Raw genomic sequence first — 27,900 nt, 5'->3', positions numbered from 1 at the left:
ATCAACCCAAACGCTTCAATCCCCTTCTTTTCTCCTGTTATGCAACTAGTCAAATCATTCCTGGAAGTGTTTGGCCTTTGCAGCTATCTAGAATCATTACGATCCACTAAGTATGATTATGATTTCCACGGTCTGTTTTACAGAAATAATTTACTGTAGTTTCTATACTAGTAACTAGTCTCATTCCCAACTTGAGCATTCTACCAACAGTACAGAAACCTCATCTTTGTGATGTGATCTACTGGTTGTCAAAGCCTCCATGGTCACGTAGATTTGCATTGCAACATAAGAAAAAAATGGAGCCCTACCTAACTAAGCTTGCTGAATAACTCCATGTTTGAATCCTTTATTTTATGTTCTTTGGATAAAAACATCTGCTAAATGCTTAAATGTAATTTTAAAAATTTCTGTTATCTTATCCTGTTTGAATAAAAATGTGCATGCGTGTGTGAAATGTAGCATCCTGTTTCAAAAATATAAGTAGATTGTATGATAACCACACAGACTGTGGAACACACACACACATTCTGGTTTCCATGCTTTGTGGGGACATTCCATAGACCTAATGCATACACTGTAAAAAAAATCCGTAGAAATTGCAGCTGGGTTGCCGGTAATTTACCGTAGATTTAAATTTATGTTATTTACTTGCAAAATTTTGTTCAAAGTTGAATGAACATTTAACATTTACAAGTCTTTGTCTTTACAGAGTAAAACTAAACAAACAGCATCAAGCAAAACGTTCTGGGAAACAAAATCTGAAGCAAAAAACAGAAAAAGGTTGATGATGATTTCTGGTTCCCAGAATGCTTTGCATGAGGCTGTTATTGTATAGTTTTATTCTGTAAAGATAAAGACTTGTTAATATTTAAAATTTATTTAACTTTGAACAAACTCTTGCCAGTAAATAACATAAATTTAAATCTACGGTAAATTACCGGCAACCCAGCTGCAATTACATTGTAATTTCTACGGATTTTTTTTACAGTGTACCTTACAAACTGTATATACTATTCCCTTCCCCTAACCCAAACCCTAACCCCAACCATCACAGAAACCTTTCTAATACCTTAGATTTTTAATAAACATCATTCTGTTTGATTTATAAGCCTGTTTCCTCATGGGGAGCTCAAAATGTCCCCACAAGGTCACAAAAATACTGGTATTCCTATCTTTGTGGGGACTCTTGGTCCCCACATCGTGATAATTACCAGGTGTACACACACACACACACATGCATGCACGCACGCACGCACGCACACACACACACACACACGCACATTCTGGTTTCCATGTTTTTTGGGGACATTCCATAGACGTAATGCATTTTATTCTGTACAAACTGTATATTCTATTCCCCTTACCTGCCCCATTCCCTAACCCCAACCATCACAGGAAACTGTCTGATACCTTAGATTTTCAAGAAACATCATTCTGTTTGATTTATTAGCTTGTTTCCTCATGGGGACATCAAAATGTCCCCACAAGGTCACAAAAATACTGGTATTCCTATCTTTGTGGGGACAATTGGTCCCCCCAACGTGATAATTACCCGGCCGCGCACACACACACACACACACACACACACACACACACACACACACACACACACACACGTTGGCCTATGTGGTATACAAGGACATTTCCATATTCTACTCCCCTAACCTACCCCAGCCCCTAACCCCAATGTCACAAAAACCTGTTGGTAGTCTTTAATCTATGAAAAACTACCATTTAGTATGTTTTTTTTTTTACTAAACACACATCCTGTGTCCCCGTAAACCATGGTTATAGCATAGTAAACATACTATGCCACATACTAAACCACATATGCCAACACACACACACACACACACACACAAACACACACACAGTTTATTAGTGAATGTGGAGTTTTAAATCACGTCAATAGAGAAGAGGACTCATCAGTATATATGTCATTTTACTACAATACACTTGACAGCTTTCAAGAGTTTTAGGTGTTTGACATTTTAGATTCCTGGACTAAAACCACAGGAGAAAATGTATCGCACATTTTTTTTCTGTTTGTTCGTGTGCCGTCTGATTGGTGAGCTATATTTTTACAGCATTTGCATTAAATGTTATTCTTAAATAAAAAGTGTTTAAAAATGCAGCATTTTTGTCAAATCAACATATATTTTATGCGATTTTTAACTTAAAAAATTAAGTTAAACTATTTCAACTTGTTTTTATAACAACTATTCACAGGTCCTAACTTAAAATACTATGTATTGACTTGCAAAACAAGTTGTTTTAACTTTATACTGCATTTTTTTGTTACAATGTACTATTATCAGGTTTTTCTAGTCATCACAGTGTCCCTTAAATGGAATTTTACAGTGAAAACATACACCATTTTGAGTGTTTTAGTAACGCCATAATTTGCATATTGATCTTCATAATCTTACAAAGACCAAAAAGATTCAGTTAGTCTACATAACATTTTACATCTTTTAGACCATTTTCATTTCTAAAGTGATAAATAAGCTGCTATTATCTTTGACAAACCTTGTCTCTGTTTCTGCAGGTGTGTTTGGCTATCCATATGAAGTAAAGACAGTGTCAGTGTCAGTGTATGAGGGGGAATCTGTTACTCTACACAAAGGTTATATAAATAAACAGGACTTTTATTCAATAGAGTGGAAGTTTGGAACTGAAGAGACTCTCATAGCTGAATATTATATTGACTCCAGTTCGATCTCAATAAGTGATACGTTTCTCGATGGGAGATACACAGACAGACTGCAGGTTAATGATCAGAATGGAGCTCTCACAATTACAAACATCACAACTCATCACTCCGGACTTTATCAAATGATCACCACCACCAGTAGCAGGCTCAGCGACGGCATTGAATTAACCTCATACGGGTTCAATGTTACTGTCTATGGTGAGTAGACATTTGCTGTATCTTTGTACAAAAATGTATGTAATAAATATAAAACAGCAAAATTTCTACTAACATACAGTACACATATTGTAATGCGCATGCATGATGAGATAAAAAACTCTGGCTCACTCGTTCAATGATAAACTAGCAGCAGGAAGTGATCACAAATATTCAAGTGACCATATTGGTATCTGCCCAACCAAAAGTTATTTTTTTGCTGCTTGAAAATAAACCTTTGTGACTTAGAACATATGCAGTCAGTGTTTCTTTGAATAAGACTAAGTATATATTATGTTTTCTAATGTCTTTTTAGTGACCATAATTTTATGGATGACCACTCCTTTTTATAGATCAGTAACAAAACATAACAATAAACTCTCATTCAATAAATTTAAACCTCTGATAAAAGCAGCTCTATAACTTACTGTTAATCTTCACTTCAGTTTTTGACCTTGTGTCAATAAACATCACAAGATTTCTTATTTCTTTACTTTTTTATTCCAGCTCATCTCCCCATTCCTATCATCAGCAGAAATTCTTCACAATCTTCAAAATGTGTGTTACTGTGTTCAGTGTTGAATGCGACACATGTGACTCTCTCCTGGTACAAAGAAAAAAGTTTATTGTCCAGCATCAGTGTGTCTGATCTTTACCCCAGTCTTTCTCTACCGCTGGAGGTGGAATATCAGGATAACAACACATACACCTGTGTAGTGAACAATCCCATCAGTAACCTAACTCAACATCTCAACATCGGTCATGTCTGTCAGTCAGGGTCAGGTGAGTCACTGGTTAGGCTTGTGTTTTTTCATTCACCTAATCTAGGTTTCATCATGTTTTATCTTTCCTCAGAATGTGTCAACTTTTGCAATACTACTGAAGCTGTGATCCGATTGGTCGTCTCTGCTCTAGTGGGCGTGGCTATCGTGGCTGTTCTGTTTTATGAAATCAGATCTAAAAGAGCTGAACAGGAGAAAAAATCATAGAAATCAGCAATCACCAGGGACACAGGAAGAGGTTTTAAGTTGGGGTTACTGTTTGTGGGGTTGTAATCAGCTATGACATCATCGAGTTTCTGACAACTGTAAATCTTTAATATCCTCTCTAAAATAATAATAATTAGTTTAAACGTTTCTTTTGAGTGTCTGCATGTATAATTTACTTTAGACAGTTTGTTAAATTGTTTGGCGTTTGTGGTTTACTCTGAGATTGCTGCAGTTTGAGTTGTGATGAGGGCACGTTTGCAGCCTTCGCATCCATCTAGTATTTTTGTACATCAATAGGATGCAAAAATAACAACAGAGATTATAAAAAATATAATGATATTTTCATATTTAATTTCAATTTCAATGCTTTATGCACATTATTATCACTTTTCGAACAAAGGTAATTGTTTGTATTATTTACCATTTTATGCATTTATAGTGTAACTATATTCAATTGTAACTTTAAGTCAGTACTGTTATTAAACCTTTTCATTTACAAATCTGTTGTTTAGTTTTGATTTAATGTTAATACTGAAACACGACATTGCAATACAGTATATTTATATTCTAGCAATGCTCTCGCTTAACCTAAATCACGGCAAATCATGTTATTGTCACGAAAAATTTGATTTATGTTTTCATATTATTGACATGATTTTCTAGCCTAGAAATCTAGACGCACCCTAGTGGCCGCAAAATATATTTGCTGCCAGGGTTTAGTCTAGGCACTCACAATACACTTAACCGGTCCAAAAACCAAAATTTGGTCAGGCCAATCACATCGTGTGTAGCGTCTGTGGGGCGGGCTTAACATGATGACGACAGAGCTGCAACGGTTCCTACTTGAAAACAGAGAATGGCTGCTGCTGCTGGCGAACAGCTATCTTTTGAAGCGGCTTTGGCCGCGACTCTGGAGGACTTAGACTTATGTTTTTCTTTGAGAGAAGAGCAAATAAACCCTACTGAAGTCCTTTTTAAGCAAGAAAGATGTGTTTGGAGTTTTGCCGACTGGTTACGGTAACTATGTCACCTTCTTCGTTGCTCTGATCCGTCATAGCGCTATCCTATTGCGTGCAGAGGCATTTTGAGGGACAACCTTATATCCCGCCCCTTGCATTGAGCCGTTTGTGTGAAGAGTTGCCAGACCTTACATCTTGATGTAGGTCTGGCTAACCAGGCTAATGATTTTCAGCTTTTTTCTTGCCTCTTGAGCACGAATGTCTTTATCATGCCACCCAGCAAGAATTTCTGCAAATGTTTTTTTTGTGTCTGTGAAACGACTTTCTTTATCGTCTCATTATATATATTTTTTCTCATTGTTTTTTCCTATTTTTAAATCGTTGTTAGGGTTAGGGTTAGATTCGGGGTTTGCGTTAGGATGTAATTTTATACATTGGCTTCTACACGTTTTTCGTCCACTTTTAAAACAACTTTTTTGTTTTCTTATCATTTTTTCAATTTTTTTTACCATTGTCACTTGGGGTTTGGGTTAGAATCACTTTCTGTGACTTCCTAGCCCAAACCCCAACTCTAACCTCAACTCCAGGTGAGAATAGTTTTAAAAGTGGACAAAAAACATCCACCAATGCATAAAATTACATCTTTACTGTATTTAAACCTCAAATCTAACCCCAACCCCAAGTTACAATGATTTAAAAATAAGAAAAAACTATGAGAAAAAATAAAATAAAATGAGACGATAAAGAAAGTTGTGGCACAGACATGAAAAACCACTTATAGAAAATCGTCCTGAGTGGCATGAAAAAGACATTCGTGCTCCAGAGGCACAAAAAACAGCGAAAAATTTTGTCAATAAAACCAAAACATTATTCAAATATTTCGTGACTATAACACCAATTTCCGTGCGATTGGGTTGGCTCTCCCACATATTTTGCTATCATAACTGCACTTATTTCTGTCGTTGGTATAAAGGGTGATAATTGACCAGAAATACACAGTTTTACACCATCTTGCTGTTAACATTTCTCAGTTATTCTGGCGTTACTACAGACTGAACCAATGTAGTGAATTCACCCTTACAATGCCTTTTTGATCACGTGAGGCCTTTTTGATCAAACCAGGCACATCGTGTCAAATGCCAGTTTTATGAACCATACGCTTTACATACACCACTGAGGATGAGTTCTCCATTTCACTTTTAAACTTAAATTTTTGTTATATAGCAGCTTATTGTAAATAGTGTTTGCGAACAAGGGAAGCTATCTGCACTTAGTTTAAATTGACACTGTGAATGAATTAATATAAATGAACCAAAACGTTGCATTTACATTCCTGTGAAATGAAGGGGTGCTGCAGCACCCTCAGCACACCTACTTACAATGGCCATGGCTAGTAGTCAACCACACACAATCAAATCAGGTTGTTTTAACATGACTAAAAGCAGGGTTTATTCAATTCAACACAAACTCTTACACAGTCAGAAAAACTTGTCAAAAAGTGGTCACAAGCTGTCATTGAAACAAAACCCTTTAAAGGCGGGTTGCGTGAAAACACTTCAAAAGGGAGTCGGGCCAACTACCAAAACACACTTGTAGCCAATCGGCAGTAAGGGGCGTGTTTACTAACCAACATCATTGCCTGGGTTGCGTATGTGTGGGGTGGGTCTATCAAAAGAAGGCCAAGATTCTATTGGGGTAGGGACGTGTATGTTTAGATGATTTCAAATGTCAACATTGGCTTTCAGAAATCATGCACCCCGCCTTTAAAGGTCCTAATATGTACCATTTAGGTACAGTACAGGTATGTATACATTTGTTACCAGTATGTACATCTGAGGTACTAATATGAATGAAAATATCAGGTGTAAAGGTGTACTTTATGAAAGGGTACTGCCCCAGTGACATCTTGGGACCATCTTTTCTTATACGCACTTGAGTAGATTTAACATGTCAATGTTATGCTAAAAAGACTTGTTTCAAACATGTAAAACCACTGCCCATGAATAACATTCATCCAAAGGCTTAAACTATACTGTCAGTGTGTAAGAGCATTATAACAATTTTACTTTTTTAAGAGTATTACCATTGCAGTAAAGTGATTTTCACTGCAATGTCACCTAAAGGACCTTGCGAGAGTCAAGATTTTCTCATATTGCATACGCTGTGCATCTTTTTAATATGACTCCCTTGATAATTACCAGTGTAATGAAACAATATGCTGTTGTTGTGCAATCCTGTTCCAAGACAATTACCTGGCTTATATAATTTATAACTATATTACATAAACAAGATAAAGTTTAACAACTAGACTCTTGTAGCTGTAATGTGAAACTGAATGAATTCCTAACACATGAACACAATTAATAAGACACATGCAACATTAGGGTCTGCATCTTCCCTGCTTCACATCTATCGGCGCTTCACCTCATTGGCTGTGCGGCGGGCAGGTGGTCTCTTAACGTTCTGTGGGGAGTCTGCTACAAGAATGAATACCGCCAATTGATCATCCCCAAATTGGCGTCAGCGAAAGCCACGTCAGTCTTAAGAATAAATCCCAATTAGACCTTGATGCAGCGTGTCCGACCCTCTGATAGACTCTTTATTGCACTTTGGCCTGACATAATATCAATCTACACCAGAGATATGAGAATTTATGTTGGAGTGAGGTCGTAAATGTAAATTCGGTGCCGTATGCAATTATGCGGGAGCTTATTCAAACCTCACACCGCTCTGGGAGTCAATGTTTATAAGGTGCCAAAGCCATAAGCTAATTTACTGCCGCTCTGGCCATTAGAATTGTTAATATATCTATAGCAGAGTGTGGCTATGAAAAACAAACAAAAATATAAAATACTGTAGTGTTTATGCCCAGCAATCACACTTGACAAATGCTTGGGGCAAGATAAAAGCATTTTTAGGTAACTTTAATAAAGAAGCTCTAAGAACAGCAACATCCGGCATAGATTGTTAGTTTTAAAAACATCCGCAACTCACAATCTCATACAATTTCAAAGTAAAATTCACAAATAATTTAGAGGGACCTTCTCGTGACTCCCTCAGGCAGTGTGCCTGTACGAATAAAGCAGTGACCCATTTGTGCTACAGAGCAAGATTTCGACTGCAGGAGAACTTTTCTTGACTTTTTGCCAACAGTCCCTCCACCCCGGTTCTTCTCCTAATTTCCCCCTCATCCGCCCGATCGACCTTTCTCATTTCTAATTTGTCAGTGAGGTTTGACAAAAGATCAAGCACTGACATTAAAAGGTCATCTCACCTGGCTGCCGAAGTTTGACTGAAGTTTGACAGGAAAAGATGTCCAAGGTTCGAATGTGTATGTCACGCTATATGTCAGCGCTTGCATTACGCGCTGTCAAAATATTTACTTGTTCAAAGCACTTACATTTGCTCATTTGGCAGATGCTTCTGTCCAAAGCACCTTACAAATGAGGAGCATTTAACATTTTGTCTAAGGAGGCAGCGATAAGCATAGATTACAAAGCTAACAGATGGCACACAATCTCAGATTTTAACAGACAAATGGGATAATTTTTATATTTAATGAATATGATGTTAATACTGAATATTATTTATTTAAATGATTAATGAAACAAGTTCTTTAAAATGTGGAGCATTAAACTAAATTGGTGCCATGCATTCAAGTACCACATTGATTGTGAGATAGATAGACAGACAGACGGCACACATATTGTGAAGTTGGCTTGACTTTGCAATAAATTCAGCACTTGCAAAATCATTGGGAAATCTTTGAGAGACCTGCACAATAAAAAAGGTAAATTAACAGAGTAAAGATGTCTTGCTTTTTCCCTTTCCACTAAGAAAAAAAAGCTTTAGGAAATAGCTTTACTTTTTTCTGAAATAGCTTCCAAGCCAAATTTTCAGCATTCGTCCCGACAGAATAAATTGTCCAGAAAAATTAGTCCTTTGATGGCATGATGAAATATAGCAACCAGCACAGAATGAGATGCGTGCATGCTTTATAAATGCGCAAACATACAGCATTACAAGTTTAATTTATAATTTAAAATCAAGACATCCTGAACAACATGCAGTATATGAGAAAGACACAGCAATGATTCTCTGCTGAATTTCATGCATTCTCATCATGTTTATAGATGAGAAGAGGAATGACGAAGAGCAACGGCAGTATGTAAAAAAAATCTTCCTAGAATGATTAACGTCCTACAATGACAAACAAGCTTTAAGAAATAAAATATTTATTAACACAAGTATTTTTTAGACAGAAGCGCTAGTTGAGAGCTTTTTCCTCTGTCAACTACTGCCTTTTCTTGTAAAAGCTAGAAGTATAGGCTGTGCGTTCGATGGTGCGCGTACATTTGGGTGCAGTTAAAAACCAACATGATCTCACGGCAAGTCGTGTTATAGTCATGAAAAATTTGATTAATTTATTTGTGTCCATGGCACGAAATTCAGCTTCTTTGGTGCCTTGAGCACAAATGTCTTTTTCATGTCAGTCGCACACATTTCTATGAATAGTTTTCGTGTCCGTGTGCACAATTATCTTTTTCATGTCATTTTATGTATTGTTTTCTCTTTTTTCCCTATTTTTTTTATCATTTTCGCTTGGGGTTGGGGTTAGATTTGGGGTTTGGGTTAGGATGTACTTTTATGTATTGGTTTCTACATGTTTTTCTTCTGCTTTTCAAACTATTCTGGCCTGGAGTTGGGATTAGAGTTGGGGTTTGGATGTGTAAAAATGTAACAGAAAGTGATTCTAACCCCAACTCCAAGCGACAATGGTAAGTAAACAGGAAAAAACTATGAGAAAACAAAACATAAAATGACACGAAAAAAAGAAAACTATTAATAGAAATTCTTGCGAGTTGCGACTAACACATAAAATACATTTGTGCTCAAGGCACGAAAAAAGCTGAATTTCGTGCCATGGACACAAATAAATTAATCAAATTTTTCGTAACTATAACACGACTTTCAGTGAGATCAGTCTGTTAAAAACAGTCCCCGGGCTCAATCGTCATTGCAAGTTTATTAAGGCAGAGTAATAAATAGTGTAACTGCATTTTTGTGCAGGAATAGAAGACCGGATTAATAGCAGTTTAGCCCAGACTTTTTAACGTGGTCAAATGTAAATTGAACAATTAAAATAAATCAGATAGCTATCCAACCAGAGATGTGACCAGGTGTAAAAAGGCCCTAAACGTCTGCTGGAATATAAAAAAAAATGTTAATTGTTAAATGAAATGAAATGTGAAATAAATATAGTAAAACATTTACATTCTGAAAATGTGACTGTACTGTAAAATGGCAAAATAAGTAGAAAAATTAAGAAAAAACATGTTCGGTATTTGGCCTTTGGCTGAGTATTTCATTTTAATTGGCTTCGGCGAAGAATTTTCCTTTCAGTGCATCCCTAATATCGAGTGTTATGCTAAGAAGTATATAGTCTCATACTCCGACGTTTAACACTTAAAGCACCAAGGTCTTTTCCAAAATGCTACTTTTTCTTCTATAAAAGCACCCACTGACGTCAGAAAGAAGTGGCCATTTGAGCAACCTATTCTCCAACCCATACAATTGATTTGGTCGTTTGTTCATTTCACCAAATGCGACCAAAAGATGCGTTTACTAAATTAGTGCCTCTTCCTGAGTATAAAATGATATTTTGGGGGTTCATTTTGCTATGATGACATGTACTGGGATAAGATTTTCTATTGAAACGGACAAGATTAATTGTATTTTATGACACTATTCAGGCATTTAGGACAAATACCGTACCCATTTATTTATTATATGATATAAACACAGCATACAAAACAGTCACAATTTTTAAAAATGAACTTAAAATATTCCAAATGTACCGAGGTCAAACGATCATTTTATTTGAAGAAAAGATGCAATAGTGATGACAATCTGCTGTAAATATCAGATCCGGTGTAGACTGATTTAAAAACTGCCGCCAGAAGAACCGAAGATACGTCATCTATGATTGTGAAAAGGCATTGGTTCTCATGTGTCTTGTGACCAATTGCATCAGTACATCAGCTAAAAATGTGAAGTGCTATTGGCTCTTGTGACCGACTACGTCATGCTGGTTTATGTTTGAATGAGATCTGACTGTGCGTTCTTCATATAAAGTAATCGTTTGGCTTCAGCTTCGCAAGATTTGCAACGCGAATGTTTTGTAATACTTTTATACTGTTTGATGCAATAAATATCTGACCGTACTTTTACTTGCGTGTTGTGTTTTATATTGTTGAGAAGTGGTATGGTTTAGGGTAAGGGTGAGGGTGGGGTTAGATGCTCCAAAATACCTAAAAAAAAACATAAATGTTTATGAAACCGTTTCTATATTTACAAATTCATAAAATGAAATGTGTCTAATCTGACGTATAAGGCAAAAACCTTAAAACGTAACAACAGGTTGTATAAGCTACGGCCGCCAGAGGACACTAATGCCTTAATACGTCACTTTACGTCGTAATAAACTGCTTGCAAAAATGACATATGAGGTCGTTATTTTTTGGAGGACAGTCACCATTTGAGAGCAGTTATTCAGAATAAGATGATATGCAGCCACTCAAAGCTGTTAAATTAGATCTTCATATCAGACGTAACTACAATCTCTCTCATCTATAATACTTGCTTTGTTTCTATCTTCTCCATATTTCTGTATGCATCTATTTCGACATAAACCTTTTTAGCAAGACGCTTGCACTTAAAGTTGTTGAGCCAATAATTCTTGTGCCCAGATTTGTGAAATTCGGGATAAGTTGTGACAGCCAGGCACAAGTGCTGTAGCAAAAAAAAAAACTTAAGGAGGCAAGCGGGCACTCTGCATTCTGGGTTATTATTCCTTCAGGCAGCCCTCAACTCATTATGGTGTGCAGTAATAAAGAAAAAAGAGAAGTGCGTGGTAAGATTTACAAGATAATGGTTCAGTCTTGCATTTTCAGTTTGCTTCTTTGTGATTAAATCAGAGACTCGATAAATATTTACATTCATCCAAAATGAGATTAGGAATCGGCAAGACGGCTGGCAGTCCAGCTCGCCGCCTGGGGACAACAACGCCTCCGATTTGAAATTGATGAGATGAGTCATGTTAAACGCTCTTTAAAACCCAGCCTTTCTAAAATAAGCAGTTACTCTCACAGAAATTACTTGTAAAGGTCACCTAGACAAAGTCAAGTTGAAAAAAAAAAAACGCCAAAAAAAATCTATTGTAACAGGCCACGGTTTACAAGTTTGTATCTGTTTACCCTTCACTCAGAAAATAATCGCCTTCGAAAAATCATTTGTTTTTACACAACAGAGAGACGCCACATTAATAAAGCTGATATATTGCAGTGACAGTCCAATATTCAGGCAAGTCTGATATAGAATGATAGAAAAGACTTTTTAAAAGTCTCCAAATCCTTATCTGTCCTGCCTTTCTAAAAACAGGACAGCACATACGGGCATGGAAATGGAAAACTTACAGCACAACTTTGAAACTACGCAACCAAACTTTGTTCTGTCTGAGTTCTACAAAGACAAAGCTTTTCTTCCACCTACAAATCCCCTTGGGGTAACAAAATGAGATTGTTGTTTAGAGCTTTTCTCACAAATAGCAGAACTAAGATTGATCAAAGCCAGAGAGTGAATGATACACCTGCTTGTATATACCGGCTAAACTGCTCCTGGCAGTAAAGAGAAGGCTTTGAAAATAATAAGATCATCGATTAGGAGCTGTGTAGATCAGAATGAGTTTTCGTACAAGCTCATTCACAAACACACAGTCACAAGCGTGCCAGATTGGACAATGATGTAAAAAGTTTCAAAGATGTTAAAGCTTTCCATAAAAGCATCATAAGCCTATAACCGAGTGATAAAAGAGTTTTAAGGGTTGGGTTTGGTGGATGTAGCTGGATCATTGTGAAGTGACTGTTTTAACCAGGGGGTTTTAAACAGTGGCGGCCGGTGACTTCATTTTTGAGGGCGCTCGATATGAAGTTTGTCACAACATGTATGTAGCCCGTCATGTGTGGTTCGTAATTTCAATATATGTGTTCTGCGCGACGCGTCGAGTGATCCTGTGTGCATCACATGTCTTGTCAAAATAAGTGCCTGCTAGGGTTTATGATAAAAGAGACGCTCGCGTTGCCAGATACTACATAGAGTTTACTGCTGAGAGAGTGTCTTGCGTGTATTTTGAAAACGTGAGCGTCTTTTTTTATCATAAACGGTGCATCAGGCACTTATTTTGACAAAACACGTGATGCACATGGTTCACATGACGCAACAAACACATATGTTGAAAACACAAGCAACACACATGACACTCCGAACACTTATTTTAATTTAGAGCCTCTCGGATAACAGTCACGAGCCGCCACTGGTCTTAAAGTTCCTATAAAGTCAGTGTTTGTCACACTGTAGAAAAATGTGTTATTACCACCGAATCAAATTTGAATGATGGAAAAAATGGCAAGTAAATAAAATAGGCCACATTTTCAAGCAGTGGGGGCGTGTCCACTGTCGGCACTGAAACCACTCCCACTCACAGAAAGGTTGCCGTCTCTTTTTCAACTTTTAAATATTATACAACTGTGCTGCGGCAGGCGCCAAAAAGGCGTTAATAACGCATAACGCTCACTGCCCTTAGAAAAAGCACCTGCAACTGCCATAAACGCGTTTGGTGTGATCGGCCTCTTATAGCAATGCCGGATGTATAAACCTGAAAAGATACTTTTTCAAATCAAATTTAGTGTTTAGAACTGCAGCAACTTTTGACAATAAATCTTGTTTCATAGCAACTTTACATTGAGTGAGATAAAGGGGACTGTTGGAAGGAAAACACATTAGAAAGATACAAAGCAAATATAAATGATTCTGAAATGTATGTAGTAAAAAATAAGAGATAAACACATAATAATGTTTTATGTTTTATTCTTTTTCCTGTTCTATTTCTCAGAACCCACAGAACCTCTTGCAGACCTCAGTTTCAAAACCCCTGGTTTAGGCATTTGTCAAATCAATTTCAGGCTTGAAACCTCCACCTTTGTTCACTGTCTATAACACACACACACACGCACACACAATATACTGAATGGTTTATGTAGCTCTGAGTGTTCACAGGTTGTGCGTTTGAATGCCAGGGGACACCCATACTGATAAAAAAATTTATACTATAACCTGAATGCACTGTGAGTTACTTTGTATAAAAGTGTCTTCCGTAAATGTCAATAACACATCTTCATGCCTGGATTGGGTAATCGGGAGCACTGGTCGGTGTTGTCATGCCATGTTGAAGGTTGTGTCCCTAGGCTGCTTGCACTCATAGTAGCTATCCAATCAGAGAAAAAGCATGAAGTGACCAGGTGTAAAAAGCCCCTAAGACATAACTGATGGTTTTTATGAGAATACTTGCCAAAACTGTGGTATTTTGAGATAATTATATGTGTATGTGGAGAGTCCCCGTAAACCACGTGTTGAGTGTGCTACAGTGTGTACTTGAGTGTGGGTGTGTGCTTGAGTGTATGTGTGTATATACTAAAATCAAAGCGGATACTGAATGCTAATAGATAAAGGAGTCATAACATTACAGGCTTTAAAATATTATATATATATAGCTATGCAGTGTTCTAAGCAACCTGGATGGGTCGCAGTACATGATGCAACCGTTACCAGAGACTTATTATAGAAAAGAGACTTGAGACTTGACTTGGACTCGAGCTCAAAGACTTGAGATTTGACTTGGACTAGAGCTCAAAGACTTGAGACTTGACTTGGACTCTAGCTCAGAATCTTGAGACTTGACTTGGACTCGAGCTCAAAGACTTGAGACTTGACTTGGACTCGAGCCAAAAGACTTGAGACTTTACTTGAACTCAAGCTCAAAGACTTGAGACTTGACTTGGACTCGAGCTCAAAGACTTGAGACTTGACTTGGACTCGAGCTCAAAGACTTGAGACTTGACTTGGACTCGAGCTCAAAGACCCGAGACTTGACTTGGACTCTAGCTCAAATACTTGAGACTTGACTTGGACTCTAGCTCAGAGACTTGACTTGGACTCTAGTTCAGAGACTTGACTTGGACTCTAGCTCAGAGACTTGACTTGGACTCTAACTCAGAGACTTGAGACTTGACTTGGACTCGAGCTCAAAGACTTGAGACTTGGACTCTAGCTCAAAGACTTGAGACTTGACTTGGACTCTAGCTCAGAGACTTGACTTGGACTCGAGCTCAGAGACTTGACTTGGACTCTAGATCAGAGACTTGACTTGGACTCTAGATCAGAGACTTGAGACTTGACTTGGACTCGAGCTCAAAGACTTGAGACTTGACTTGAACTCAAGCTCAGAGACTTGAGACTTGACTTGGACTCGAGCTCAAAGACTTGAGACTTGACTTGGACTCACGCTCAAAGACTTGAGACTTGACTTGAACTCAAGCTCAGAGACTTGAGACTTGACTTGGACTCTAGCTCAGAGACTTGAGACTTGACTTGGACTCAAGCTCAAAGACCCGAGACTTGGACTCTAGCTCAAAGACTTGAGACTTGACTTGGACTTGAGCTCAAAGACTTGAGACTTGACTTGGACTCTAGCTCAGAGACTTGACTTGGACTCGAGCTCAGAGACTTGACTTGGACTCGAGCTCAGAGACTTGAGACTTGACTTGGACTCAAGCTCAAAGACTTGAGACTTGACTTGAACTCAAGTTCAAAGACTTGACTTGGACTCGAGCTCAAAGACTTGAGACTTGACTTGGACTCTAGTTCAAAGACTTGAGACTTGACTTGGACTCGAGCTCAAAGACTTGAGACTTGACTTGGACTCGAGCTCAAAGACTTGAGACTTGACTTGGACTCGAGCTCAAAGACTTGAGACTTGACTTGGACTCGAGCTCAAAGACTTGAGACTTGACTTGGACTCGAGCTCAGAGACTTGAGACTTCTGTGCATAACCTTTGACCTGATGAATGGGATTTTACCATTAATCAGCATTTGTAATATGCTGTGACTTAAGAGTCATTAAAATAAATGTAAAGGTTTGGTTGTCAAGTGTGAGAACATTGCTTAGAGAGCCAAGGCAATAAGTTCTATACCTATAGGCTGACTTTTTTTAAATATAATCCCTCGATTTTCCTACTTTTGTTAAATTTATAGTTTACCTGTCATTATTTACTCAGGCTGTTTCAAACTTGTATGGAAAGGCATGCCATAAAAGTGTCATAGATGTAGTATAAATATTATTTATCTGAAAAGAGTGGCTGGGATATCACAAAAAACCTGCTTGGAACACAAATAATATTGCTTTGTAATGGCATATGGGGTCAAAATCGTGTTTTGGTTTTTGGGATCTTCAAAGCATCTGTAAACTACACATTCTATGTAGTTCTAAAAAAATAAGAACATTATTTGTGGAAGCTCCTTTGCCATCAGACTGCAAAACCTTTTTATAAGAATGTACATTAGTTAAACACTTGGATTAATAACCCTATACACACTAGACAAGATCCATGTCTATAAAGTAAAAATGTCACAACATCTCACCTTTTCTCTCTGAACTAGAGATAGCACACATTTAAACAAAACAAAGCATTTTGCAGCCATAACCTGGTGTGACATTTATGCGCTTCGTTGTAAACCCCACAAGTAAACGTGTGCTCTTAATAGCCATTTTACTTTCTAAATGACATGTTCTGGTTTTTCCTGCTCTTGAACCTTTAACTCCGTCTGTGCAAATCCAATCAATACCTTATTATTAAGGTAACGGGTGAGGGCAGGCAATGAGCTACTTCAGCGTGTTGTATTTTTTTCCTCTGCACTTGTGAATGGCTTGTTCAGTGTGACAGGAAGATAATAACATTAATGTGTCATTCAGCATGGATTTCTGAGCCGTTTCAATGCATCGTCTCCATTGACAGCTAATCAAAAGCGACTCATGGGAGGAGAGCCGGGATTTCTCACTGCTGTTCTTCGGTATGACGCACAAACCTTATTGTCTAAAGATGACCTCTAGGTCCAGGGCATAAAGCAGAAATCCATATGGTGTTGACATGTATACAGTTTCATTAGATTGGAATTATTGATCAGGATTTGCTGTTGGTTAATACTCAGTGACGCTCACTGGACCATAGCTGTAGCGGGTGAGCAAAAAAAGATTACATTTTTGTTACACTCATATAATAATAATATAATAATAATAATAATATTAATAATAATAATGAAGATGATATGTATTATTGTTATTATTATTATAAATAAAATAAATATAAAATATATGAATTAGATAATTATATCAACAAAATACTCTCTGAACATATTATACGTTCATCAAATAGCTGTCTTAACTGAACATAGCTTGCTCTGACATATCTTAAAACGTATAGATGCCATTGCTTTGTCTCAAGATCCACAAGTAATGTTGTAAAGCATTTTGGTAACACTTTACTTGAAGGGGTGTTCATAAGACTGACATGATATCTTCATAATCATGAAGTGCTACACGTGCTATTAACATAAAAGGAGATTTTATGCACGTTTATGATAACTGTCATTAAGGGTCATTTGTTCAATTATGTCATTTTTAATGCAATAATGACATTGTTTGAGATATCTTTGTTATGACAGCTTGACATTACAAAGACAACATAACTGACCACCAATGATACAAATTCAATTTGTCATTGAATGTCTTTAAAGGGGACAGAGAATGAAAAACCATTTTTACCTTGTCTTTGTTGAATAATGGTAGTCTACCGCATTCACGAACATACAAAAAGTGCTAGACATGCTAAACATCTCAGTCTCATAGAAATTCCTCTTTTAGAAATGTCAGCCAGAAAAACGGCTCAATCTGAAAAACTGATGCTTATGACATCACAGGCATCTCACTGCCCCTCCACTTTAAAATAATTGGCTACATTTTTTGAGTGGCAGCAAAGTCAGACAATCAGTAATGAGATTGCAAGTTAAGCCAGTAGGGGGAGCCAAATAGGTGCAAAACCACTTGTTTAAAATCCCCCACTCTAATAGAGCTATCTGAGAGAGGTTTTTAGGAAGCTTCTAAGGCATTACAGACCCAAACAAAAAAAAAATTGTCTACATGTCACATTACAGAACAAGGATAAATACCCCGTTCAATCATTCTATGTCACCTTTAAGTTTAAATACTCTGTCATATAGTTTTATAACAGAATCAATATGTTTCTTGACCTCAACTACAGTGGTCCAATTATAATTTGTCATTAAAATGTCATGAAGTGTTAATACTCTATCATATAGTTTTATAACAACTAGGGATGGGCACGGATATTTTAATATTCAAATATTCGATCGGCAATAGTAATTTGAATTTAAAAAATGCTATTCGAATTTTTTTTTTATGTGCCACCAGGGTTACGACTTATTTAATGCTTTTTCACTTCATCTATACTGTCTTTTACAGACTTAAATGTAAAATATGAACATTAATTTGTATGTATTTCTGATTGTTTGGCAATACAGATTGCAGACGAATTTAATTTTTTCTTTATCTCTTTTTATCTCTTTTTTTATCTCTTTATCTTTTTATATCTATTTGTAAAATAATATTAAATACAGATATTCAATCTTGTTCAATCTATCTGTTGTTTTTATTGGATAACCATCATCACGAGGAAGAGTTTTCTCCGCAGCACCGTCATTGTTGTATCTAGTCAGAAGAACGGGCTTTCACCGAAGCAGGTAGGATAAATATGGTTTTCTTTATTCACAAATACATGTCAAACTAATCTGAGAAGATATTTATATGGCGACTGAGCAGTCGGTTATGTAGATGTGTTTTTTTTTTTCGTTTGCTCCGGGCTCTGTGGTGTTTTGAGTCTGTTTAAATGATGATAGCCTACTTTGTCAAGTTCTCAAACTTTAAACTTCGCAAGTCCTCAAACTTCGCTTAGATTTGGGGTTAGTATATAATATTTGGTATAATATAATGTATGTAAGATCAAACAGTAATGAATTAATACTGACCGACTTGAAACTAAGGATTTGACTCAGACTTCGCTCTGCGTGGGGTTTTAACGCCTTTTTTCTGTAGGATATTTTTTAAGAAGAATTTAAGAAAATATATTTTTTTTTACATTGTTTTCAACTTAAAAATACATACATATATATGCATACAGAATATAAGTTTAGCTTGTTGTGGATATTTCCTAATTATAAGCCTTCTGTATAATTATGACAAAATGAAAAATACAAAACACACGTCTTAATTAACATAATTAAATAAACGAATATTCGAATATTCGTTCTTTATGAGCTTAAATATTCGAATAGTAAATTACTGGAAAATGCCCATCCCTAATAACAACATCATAAATATTCTTCATTTCATAATGTTTTTTAAAGTTTCCTCCATGTGTTAATAAAATAAAATCAATCATTCAATACTAATAACAATAGTAATTAAAATTGAAAAAATTATACTTTATTGCATTTAGAGACCGATTCCCCTAAAATTAAATGAAAACAGTACAATAATGGGTTAAGCCATGAAGGGGTGGGTTCATATTGCTGCAGCGTTAATTACATTAATTTATAACAAAGAAATCTCAACTAATGTCATCTTTGCATTAAAAATGACATACTGTAATTGAACAAATGACGTGGTCAAAAACGTGCATAAAATCTCTCTAATGTTCATAGCACGTGTTATGTCATGATTATGAATGTGTCATGTCAGTCTTATGAACACCCATTCAAGTAAAGTGTTACTGAACATTTTTATAAATAGTCCTGGCTAAGCCGTGTCTGTGAACCAATGAATGGATGAATGTGACATTAAATAAGGCACTTCAATTACTGACTAATAAACCTTTAAATTCTTATTAAAGCTAGCATAGGTAATCCTGTTCAGATACATTTTTTATTATACTGGGTGAAATGGTCCTTCTATCCTGAGAGTAGTCAATACATTATGTGTTCAGAAAACGGAATGAAAACAATCAGACCTCTGTAGCAGCTGCAGGACAGTAAAAACTCCGACCAATCACTGCCATTCGGTGCGTGTGTAAAGAACCAATCAGATGCCTTCATGTCTCGTGGCCCAGCCCCACTGCGCGCGCTGCCCTGCGTGCACTAATCACGTCATCGTCACCCTGAACACTACACCGAGTAAGCAGGAGTTTGCGGCACCGGCACAATGGAAGATAAAAAGCAGCCAAAACTACCACTGCCAGCTTTGCTGGTAACTGCTCGCCCTAATAAAAAACCTAGAAAAAGAAAATCTGAGGCAGAAAAGGCTGCAACTAAACAGGTACTGGATAAAGCCAGAGGACAAACTCGCGTAAACATCGGTGGAGCATTTGAACGGTGGAGACAACTGAGGGAGCTGAAGGGCCTGAAAAGTGATGCCGAGGTTGCGGTCTTTCTGCTGAACAGGTAATAATTTGTTTTGCTTCGGGGGGATTTGTTATTTCCATGATAAATGTTACGTTAGGCAACGTAGCTATTTTTGTAGCTAGTATTAGCCCAATGCTAACATTAGATTCTCTGTCGGTGTAAATCAGTTGAGTTACAGGTGAATGAGACATGAAGTCGTTTGGTTGATGCCTATAATGTGTTGAAATACTCGGTTTTCCTGTGACCTGCAGCTGACTCCGACTGTGGATGCGCGTTCATGTTTGTGGGGGCGTAGCTTTGGACGGAGTGCTAACGAGAGGGGGTGTAGCTTAGAAGAGGTGCCATTTTCTAATTTTGCTAGCTCTCAAACATTACCTATCCTAGCTTTAAAATGAAATTACTGAACCTAAACATAAGAGCAAAAAATGTAGGTATACATACATACATACATATATATAGGCTACATTTTATATTTTTATCCACTAGCCACCAGCAACTGAATGGATAAAGCACTGTTTTTAAATTAAGTCAGTTACTGTATATATTTCTCAGTGAAAACACGTCTCTTCTATGAAAACAAGGCAATAATATGCAATATTTTCACAATTAACAGTGCGGAAAACAGGCGATAAATCACATTTTATTTAAAGACACATTTGTGCATTTTATAGCAATCACGGCAGAAGTGAATGGAAAAGAGCATTACTGCACACCCAAGTATACATCCACACAGTGTGAAACAACAAAGCTGCTACCTTTATTTACCCAGCCATGCTAAAACAATGAAAAGACTGCAACTTAATGAAGCTTTCACAAATGTATTTCTCCATATTCAAATGGTTTAACTTTAATACACCTGTTTTATCATCAAGCTGTCTTACAGTATTTCTACTGTTGGCCTGATAATGCTTTCCTGTCCTACTTTTCCCAGTACTGTTACAGTAAAATCTCACCATCCCAACTCCACAGAACCAGGCCACACAATTGCATGACACAGCTGTGGAGATTAGCCCTTGATTGGCTCAAAGATGAGAACACTTCCTCTCTCAGCAGGACCTCGGTTCTCTACTGAGACCCAGCGGCGTTCTCATGTGGCTGTTCATCTATGCCATCTCCCCGACCCGGCCGTGCTGATTAATCTCCTGCAGTCAGAACACTCAGTACAAATGAGTGATACTTCTCTTCATCCTTCAAGTAGCATGCATACATACTTTGTCTAGACACAAAATAGCCGATGCATGTACCGTGAACATGGTGGATGGATGAGGAGTTCAATGAATCTGAACGTTTATGTTTAACTCAATGGCTGTATGGACAGGTTAATGCTCTGTGTATGTGCGCATGTGTGTGTATGTGTGTAGGTTAGAAAAGATGAGCACAAGTGCTCTTGGGTCTCAGTGGTGGATGTAGCAGATGTTTCACAGAGGGAGGTGTAAGCTGTTTAAGTGGAGAGTAATCAATGAAGTTATTAGATAAAGTTGCTCTCAGAAGACGATATTGGGGATGGAGATGCATAAACATGAGGTGAAATGTGTTACTATTAGCAGTTTTGTATCTAAGTACATAAAAGATCTTAGACATATAGAAGCATCAATATTCAAAGCCATACTGTAATCCATCTGCAGTTTATTCAAAGCCATAATCCACCTGCACGGTTTGGTAATGTTACGCAAATTTTACTGTTTTTGAAGCAATATAGCGTTTGAAGCAATATGGATAGTTATTGACTTGGTGATAAATAAAAAACAATCATTAAATGAATGTTCCTTAAAAAAACAGCATCCGCTTTAATGCACGGATCTGTTTTTAAAGTACCAAACCCTTTAACCAAATCCCAAAGGCCAGACATAAATCCCTAAAAAAATCCCAAGGCATCTGAAGGATCACTTCTTCTAAGGCAATTTCATTTAATTGTGTATGCTTAGGGACAACACTTGCCTCCCACCGTTAAAAATTAAAAGCGGAGGAACCCAGATGTCCATATTTGTTTGAAATTACTTTGTATTGTTTTTACTAGAATAAAAATGTTTTATGGATACGCCTCAATCGACTCTTTAATTAAGCCTGATGTATAGCTTTAGGTGTACAATTTACCTTCGTCTTGGGAGGTTGCCAGGTCCCCACCAGCACTGGACCGCTGACCTACTTTTCCATTCACTCAGAAAATCATTACAATGTGGACAAAAACAGCCTTTCTTAAACTCAGCGAGCTTCAGCTATTGAGAAAAAAACGATCAGGGTGCAACAAAAGTCTCACAATCCACAGCTCTCAGTATGTGTATTTTAACACGGCAAGGGATTTTCCTTAGCAAAAGTAACCTGATTTCTCTTCTCTATAGTCTGTATGTGATTTGCTGAGCAGGTGATTTCTCAACATCAATCGCTTGCGAAAGACGCCTAGAAAAGACCGTGCCAGCTGCTGGCTAAAGCATCAGAAATACTGTTACTGCCCCAGAAATTGTAGAGCTGCAATGCATGATGGGTAAAGAACAAAAATTTGAAGAAGGACAGACTGTCTAGAAACATGTGTGTTATATTTCAACTATAATAGTTTTATTGTGTTTCATGATGTTTATTGAGTCCAGTCCGAGAGCTTCAGAAAATGTCACATGATTTCTGGTAAGCAAACATACTAAGTAAAAAAAATTAAAAATTAGTTATAATAATACTATTGTTGATTGGCCTTCACTAGTTAATACTGTATCTTAAATAGAGACACCAAAGGCAGCAAACAGCTCTGACTAAACGTATACTACAATATACTGAAAAATGGCCCCTAGCCGTCACTAAGGCAATACTCTTTCAAAAAGTATAACCTTTGGACATAAAAAGGTCCAATACTGAATGCATCTCAGAGGAACATATTGGTTCCAAAGAGTGCATGGTTGTACCCTCAAAAGTACAAAATGTACCATTTTGAAAAAAAATTCTGCTAATTTTGCAGGGATTTCAATAAAGAATGATGCATTTCAAAACCAAATGGCGTATTTCTGACATCTACTCGCAGGGGTAACAGGCTGCCAACCAGGGTTACCTGGCTGCCAACTTGACATGCCAACCAGTCAAAAAGTACATTATATTAAATTTAATGTGCGCATTAATGTTTTTTTTTTGGTGTGTTCCATGGGCATTCGAACCCACAACCTTTACGCTGCTAGCACAATGCTCTACCAATTGAGCTACAGGACAAAATATAACAAACTTCTAAAAAAAAAAAAACTTTTTTGTCAATCATTTTGTTGTGCTTTTTATAAACACCATGCTAGAAATATTTTGATACATTGGTCTCTTACAAGCAAATTTAAATACAATTGCTACAGTAACTGGAGAAAAGTTTTGCCTTTATTTAAATTAATTAAAAGGTTGAAAATGGATCTGCATTGCATTTCACACATGGTAAATCACAACCTTTATCTAATCAACCGTTACTCCTCGCCTTTGCTTTTCTTCAGTGGGTTCTTCCACTTTAATGAATAAAAGAACAGCAAGACTTTCACAGTAAAGCTGACTTTTGATCGGCCCCATTTCATTTGCTTCTCTCACATGCAGGTTTATTTTTGAGATTACAGGTGCCCTTCGGCTGTGAACTGCTAAAATTGCTTGTCTCTTCCTTTGTCTCGATAGAGCCACCAGGTGCAACTAATCAACTAAACAGTAGCTACATTTACATGTAACCCTTTTTTGTAATAGGATTGATGGCTCGATTCAACTAAAAAGCCTTCATGTAAATTCGGATTGAAAGAGGTGGTGTAGACCGAAATGTGATCCGATCAACAGGAGAAAATTAAACGTGCATTGTAGTATTTTCTCATTTGGATCCAGCCTTGCGCACATGCCCAGTGGAATTGTGGTAATGTTTATGTCTTGTGTTTACCTCTTATTTGTATCACATGATATTTGTCATTTTATTTACACATCACACAATATTTATGCTTTTATTTACATATCACATGATAGGGGAGAGCGGGGGCGAAAGTAACCGTTAGACAATGTTTTAGACAGAAATATATTTTTGCTGTGTTCAATACAGTAACTCACAAGTACGGTGGCCCTGAAGTGCAAACCACAACGACAAATTACTAAACAACAACAACAAATTAAAAAACAACAACAAATTTAAAAAACACTACAACAAACTAAAAAAACACCACAACACATAAAAAATACTACAGCAAATTTAAAAAACACTACAGCAAATTAAAAAACACTATAACAAATTAAAAAACACCACAACAAATAAAAAAACACTACATCAAATTAAAAAACACTACAACAAATTAAAAAACACCACAACAAATTAAAAAACACTGCAACAAATTAAAAAACAACAACAAATTAAAAAAACACTACAGCAAATGAAAAATCACTACAGCAAATTAAAAAACACTACAACAAAATAAAAAACAAATACAAAATAAAAAACACAACAGCAAGTAAAAAAAACACTGCAGCAAACTAAAAAACACAACTACAAATTAAAAAACACTACAACAAATTAAAAACACAACTACAAATTAAAAAAACACTACAACAAAATAAAAAACAAATACAAAATAAAAAACACAACAGCAAGTTAAAAAAACACTACAGCAAATTAAAAAACACAACTACAAATTAAAAAACACTACAACAAATTAAAAACACAACTACAAATTAAAAAACACTACAACAAAATAAAAAACCATAACAAAATAAAAAACACAACAGCAAGTTAAAAAAACACTACAACAAATTAAAAAACACTACAACAAAATAAAAAACAACTACAAAATAAAAAACACTACAACAAATTAAAAACACAACTACAAATTAAAAAACACAACTCCATTAACCTACCGGAAGAGGTAGGTACCAGTGGGCAACATGAGACATCGCTGATTGGACGACACTGCAGTTCGGCTTTTAAACCGGAAGTTATTCTTACTGTAGCGCATTTTTTTCAAACATGAATGTTACAGATGACCAAATGTAGCAGCTGCTGGAGCCGGCTAAGGGTACGGTCAGGAAACCGCTAACGATAGTAGTAAGCTAACGTTACATCCACAAGCAACGTAAGCATTACACTATTCTTATTAACTTACTCGAAGGTTGTTGGGTGTCTCCGATGGTAGATATTTCTTTAAGCCTTTTGCCACAGCCGCTGAAAAAGTTCGGGGACGGCTCAACCAGTTCTTTTCCGCAGTTTGGGCAAAACATTTTGCTGTCCTTCCTCCTCTCCAAACCACGCGCTACAGGAAGAATAACGTCCGGTTCAATAGCCGAACTGCAGTGTCGTCCAATCATCGATGTCTCATGGTGCCCACTGGGACCTACCTCTTCCGGTAGGTTAATGTAGTTGTGTTTTTTATTTGTAGTTGTGTTTTTTTTTTTTGTTTTGTGTTTTTTTATTTGTTGTAGTGTTTTTTATTTTGTTATGGTTTTTTATTTTGTTGTAGTGTTTTTTAATTTGTTGTAGTGTTTTTTTAACTTGCTGTTGTGTTTTTTATTTTTTTATGGTTTTTATTTTGTTGAAGTGTTTTTTAATTTGTAGTTGTGTTTTTTAATTTGCTGTAGTGTTTTTTTTAACTTGCTGTTGTGTTTTTTATTTTGTATTTGTTTTTTATTTTGTTGTAATGTTTTTTAGTTTGCTGTTGTGGTTTTTAATTTGCTGTAGTGTTTTTTAATTTGTTGTTGTTTTTTAATTTGTTGCAGTGTTTTTTTTATTTGTTGTAGTGTTTTTTAATTTGTTGTAGTGTTTTTTAATTTGCTGTAGTGTTTTTTAATTTGTTGTGGTGTTTTTTAATTTGTTGTAGTGTTTTTTCATTTGCTGTAGTGTTTTTTTATTTGTTGTAGTGTTTTTTTAATTTGTTATAGTGTTTTTTAATTTGCTGTAGTGTTTTTAATGTACAACATTTGTTGTTGTTGTTTAGTAATTTGTTGTTGTGGTTTGCACTTCAGGGCCACCGTACACAAGTGTGGTCTATTAATACCAGGTGGAATTTTGTACAAAAGTTACAATGACTGTGATTTAATTTTACTTTGAACATAAGTTTCAAAGTAAAAGCTTCCGATCTCTCTGATGAAGCCAATACGGAAGTGATTTAAACTGCAATGCATCGACTGTGTGAACAGTATTAACAACATGAAAATTCTTTGCTGCCTTAAATTTTTGTTAAATCAACTCAAATTTACAAGTTATTTAATTGATTTATCTTATTATTTATCCAATTTATTTAATTTTGACTAGAGATGAGTTGTTCTAACTATAGATTAGTTGTAACTTTAAAAAGTTGACTTTTTTAACTATATTTTATAAATTGTAGCAAATCTTCAGGATGTGTTCCAGCACTAAATAACCTGTAGATTGATTGGTACCGTAGCACATGAAACGGGAAAAAATATTATCGCCTCAGTAATTTACTTTTCATTATCGAAAAAGCTTGACGAAAAACGATGACGAAATAGCAAGATATTTGGCAGCTCCGTCAAGGGTTGCATGCTGAACGTGCTTCCATGGTTTGGAATGCAGATGTAGTCAGGGCTCTCAGAAAATTGCTTTGTTACTTTCATCCCTCGTTACATTCGCCCCGGTTCTCCCCTACTTGTTGCAAAAACAGACTGAATTCAGTTGGACTGACAAAAATTGGTTGCATGGTTATGTTCAACCCAACTTTGGTTTTAAAAGGAACAATTACACACTGTAAAAAATACTTTGCTGCCTTAAACATTTTTGTTGAATCAACTCAGATTTACAAGTCATGTCAACAGAGTTGAGTTGTCACAACTTAAAAATATAGTTGAGAAAAGTCAACTTAATTTTATAAGTTATAACAACTCACCTGTAGTTATAACAACTCATCTCTGTTCAAGATAAATAATAGTAAGTTGAAATGACTTGTAAATCCGAGTTGATTCAATCAATCCGAGTTGATTTTTTACAGTGCAGTTGTTGGGTTAAATTAACCCAGAAAATATTTATATTTCACCCAACACTAGGTAAAACAACCCCATGTTGGGTTGAAACAACCCTGCATAGGTTAAATTACAACCCATCGGTTTACTTCCTCCTTTTTTTTAACCACCAAGCATTTTTTAGACTGGGCATCTTAATAATTTTTTTAAATTATAAAATTATAATATAATATGTATTCTTTCGACACCCTGTCAAACCTTATCCTTTCATACTTGTGAGTGTTTTTGTGTTAAACAAACAATGAAATGTAATGTTACATAAGTGCTTTATATCATTATTTTACATTAGTTTCACAAGCCTCAAAGCATCATGGGACTGTACTGTGAGATAAAAATGCTGTTCAGGAAGGTCTCCTCCCACACTGGCTTGGTTAAAAGCTCATAAGGGCAGTTGTCAGGGGGTCATTTACAGCAGCTTAATTAGAACGAAGCCAGTAATCGCTCTAATTCACCTTTATTTACCCCTAGCGTGGGAACAGACAAGGGCATACAAGGCATTTTAATCCTAAGGAGACAGACTGTACCTCAACACCCACCATTGTTTGTTTGCTAAAAGGACATTTTCTGCTTATGTAAAAGGTTTGAGTGAAACATCTTTAGCCAATTATTCTTATCTAAAGTGCAACATATATCAACAAGATCTAAGGTTACAACATTAAAGTGTAAATAATAAGACTTTTGAGGTTATTGTTTTTAAACATACTGATCAGAGCTGAATAAGTGGAAG

General features: G+C 36.3%; 1 protein-coding gene and 1 long non-coding RNA gene across 2 annotated transcripts in view; one reads left to right on the top strand and one right to left on the bottom strand.

Moving 5' to 3' along the window:
- The window catches only part of LOC135717679 (uncharacterized), a 158,160-nt gene that overhangs the window by 95,185 nt on the left and 35,075 nt on the right, over window positions 1–27,900 (bottom strand). The gene's annotated exons all lie outside the window — the stretch shown is intronic.
- On the top strand, window positions 1,899–4,229 carry LOC135717678 (CD48 antigen-like). Its single transcript, XM_065239872.2, has 4 exons — window positions 1,899–2,068; window positions 2,549–2,911; window positions 3,416–3,691; window positions 3,764–4,229. The coding sequence occupies exons 1-4, from the start codon at window positions 2,023–2,025 to the stop codon at window positions 3,895–3,897; spliced, it is 819 nt and encodes a 272-aa protein (XP_065095944.1). The 5' UTR covers window positions 1,899–2,022; the 3' UTR covers window positions 3,898–4,229.

The sequence above is a fragment of the Paramisgurnus dabryanus genome, chromosome 13, assembly GCF_030506205.2.
Source record: "Paramisgurnus dabryanus chromosome 13, PD_genome_1.1, whole genome shotgun sequence".
Lineage (NCBI taxonomy): Eukaryota > Metazoa > Chordata > Actinopteri > Cypriniformes > Cobitidae > Paramisgurnus > Paramisgurnus dabryanus.
The sequence above is the reverse complement of the archived record's forward strand: the minus strand, read 5'-3'. Positions and strand labels throughout refer to the sequence as shown.

Coding starts and splice junctions, on each gene's coding strand:
- LOC135717678 (XM_065239872.2), top strand. CDS start 2,023: ATGTATCGCACATTTTTTTTCTGTTTGTTCGTGTGCCGTCTGATTG. Junction 2,069..2,548: donor GTTCGTGTGCCGTCTGATTG/GTGAGCTATATT, acceptor CTGTTTCTGCAG/GTGTGTTTGGCTATCCATAT. Junction 2,912..3,415: donor GTTCAATGTTACTGTCTATG/GTGAGTAGACAT, acceptor TTTTTATTCCAG/CTCATCTCCCCATTCCTATC.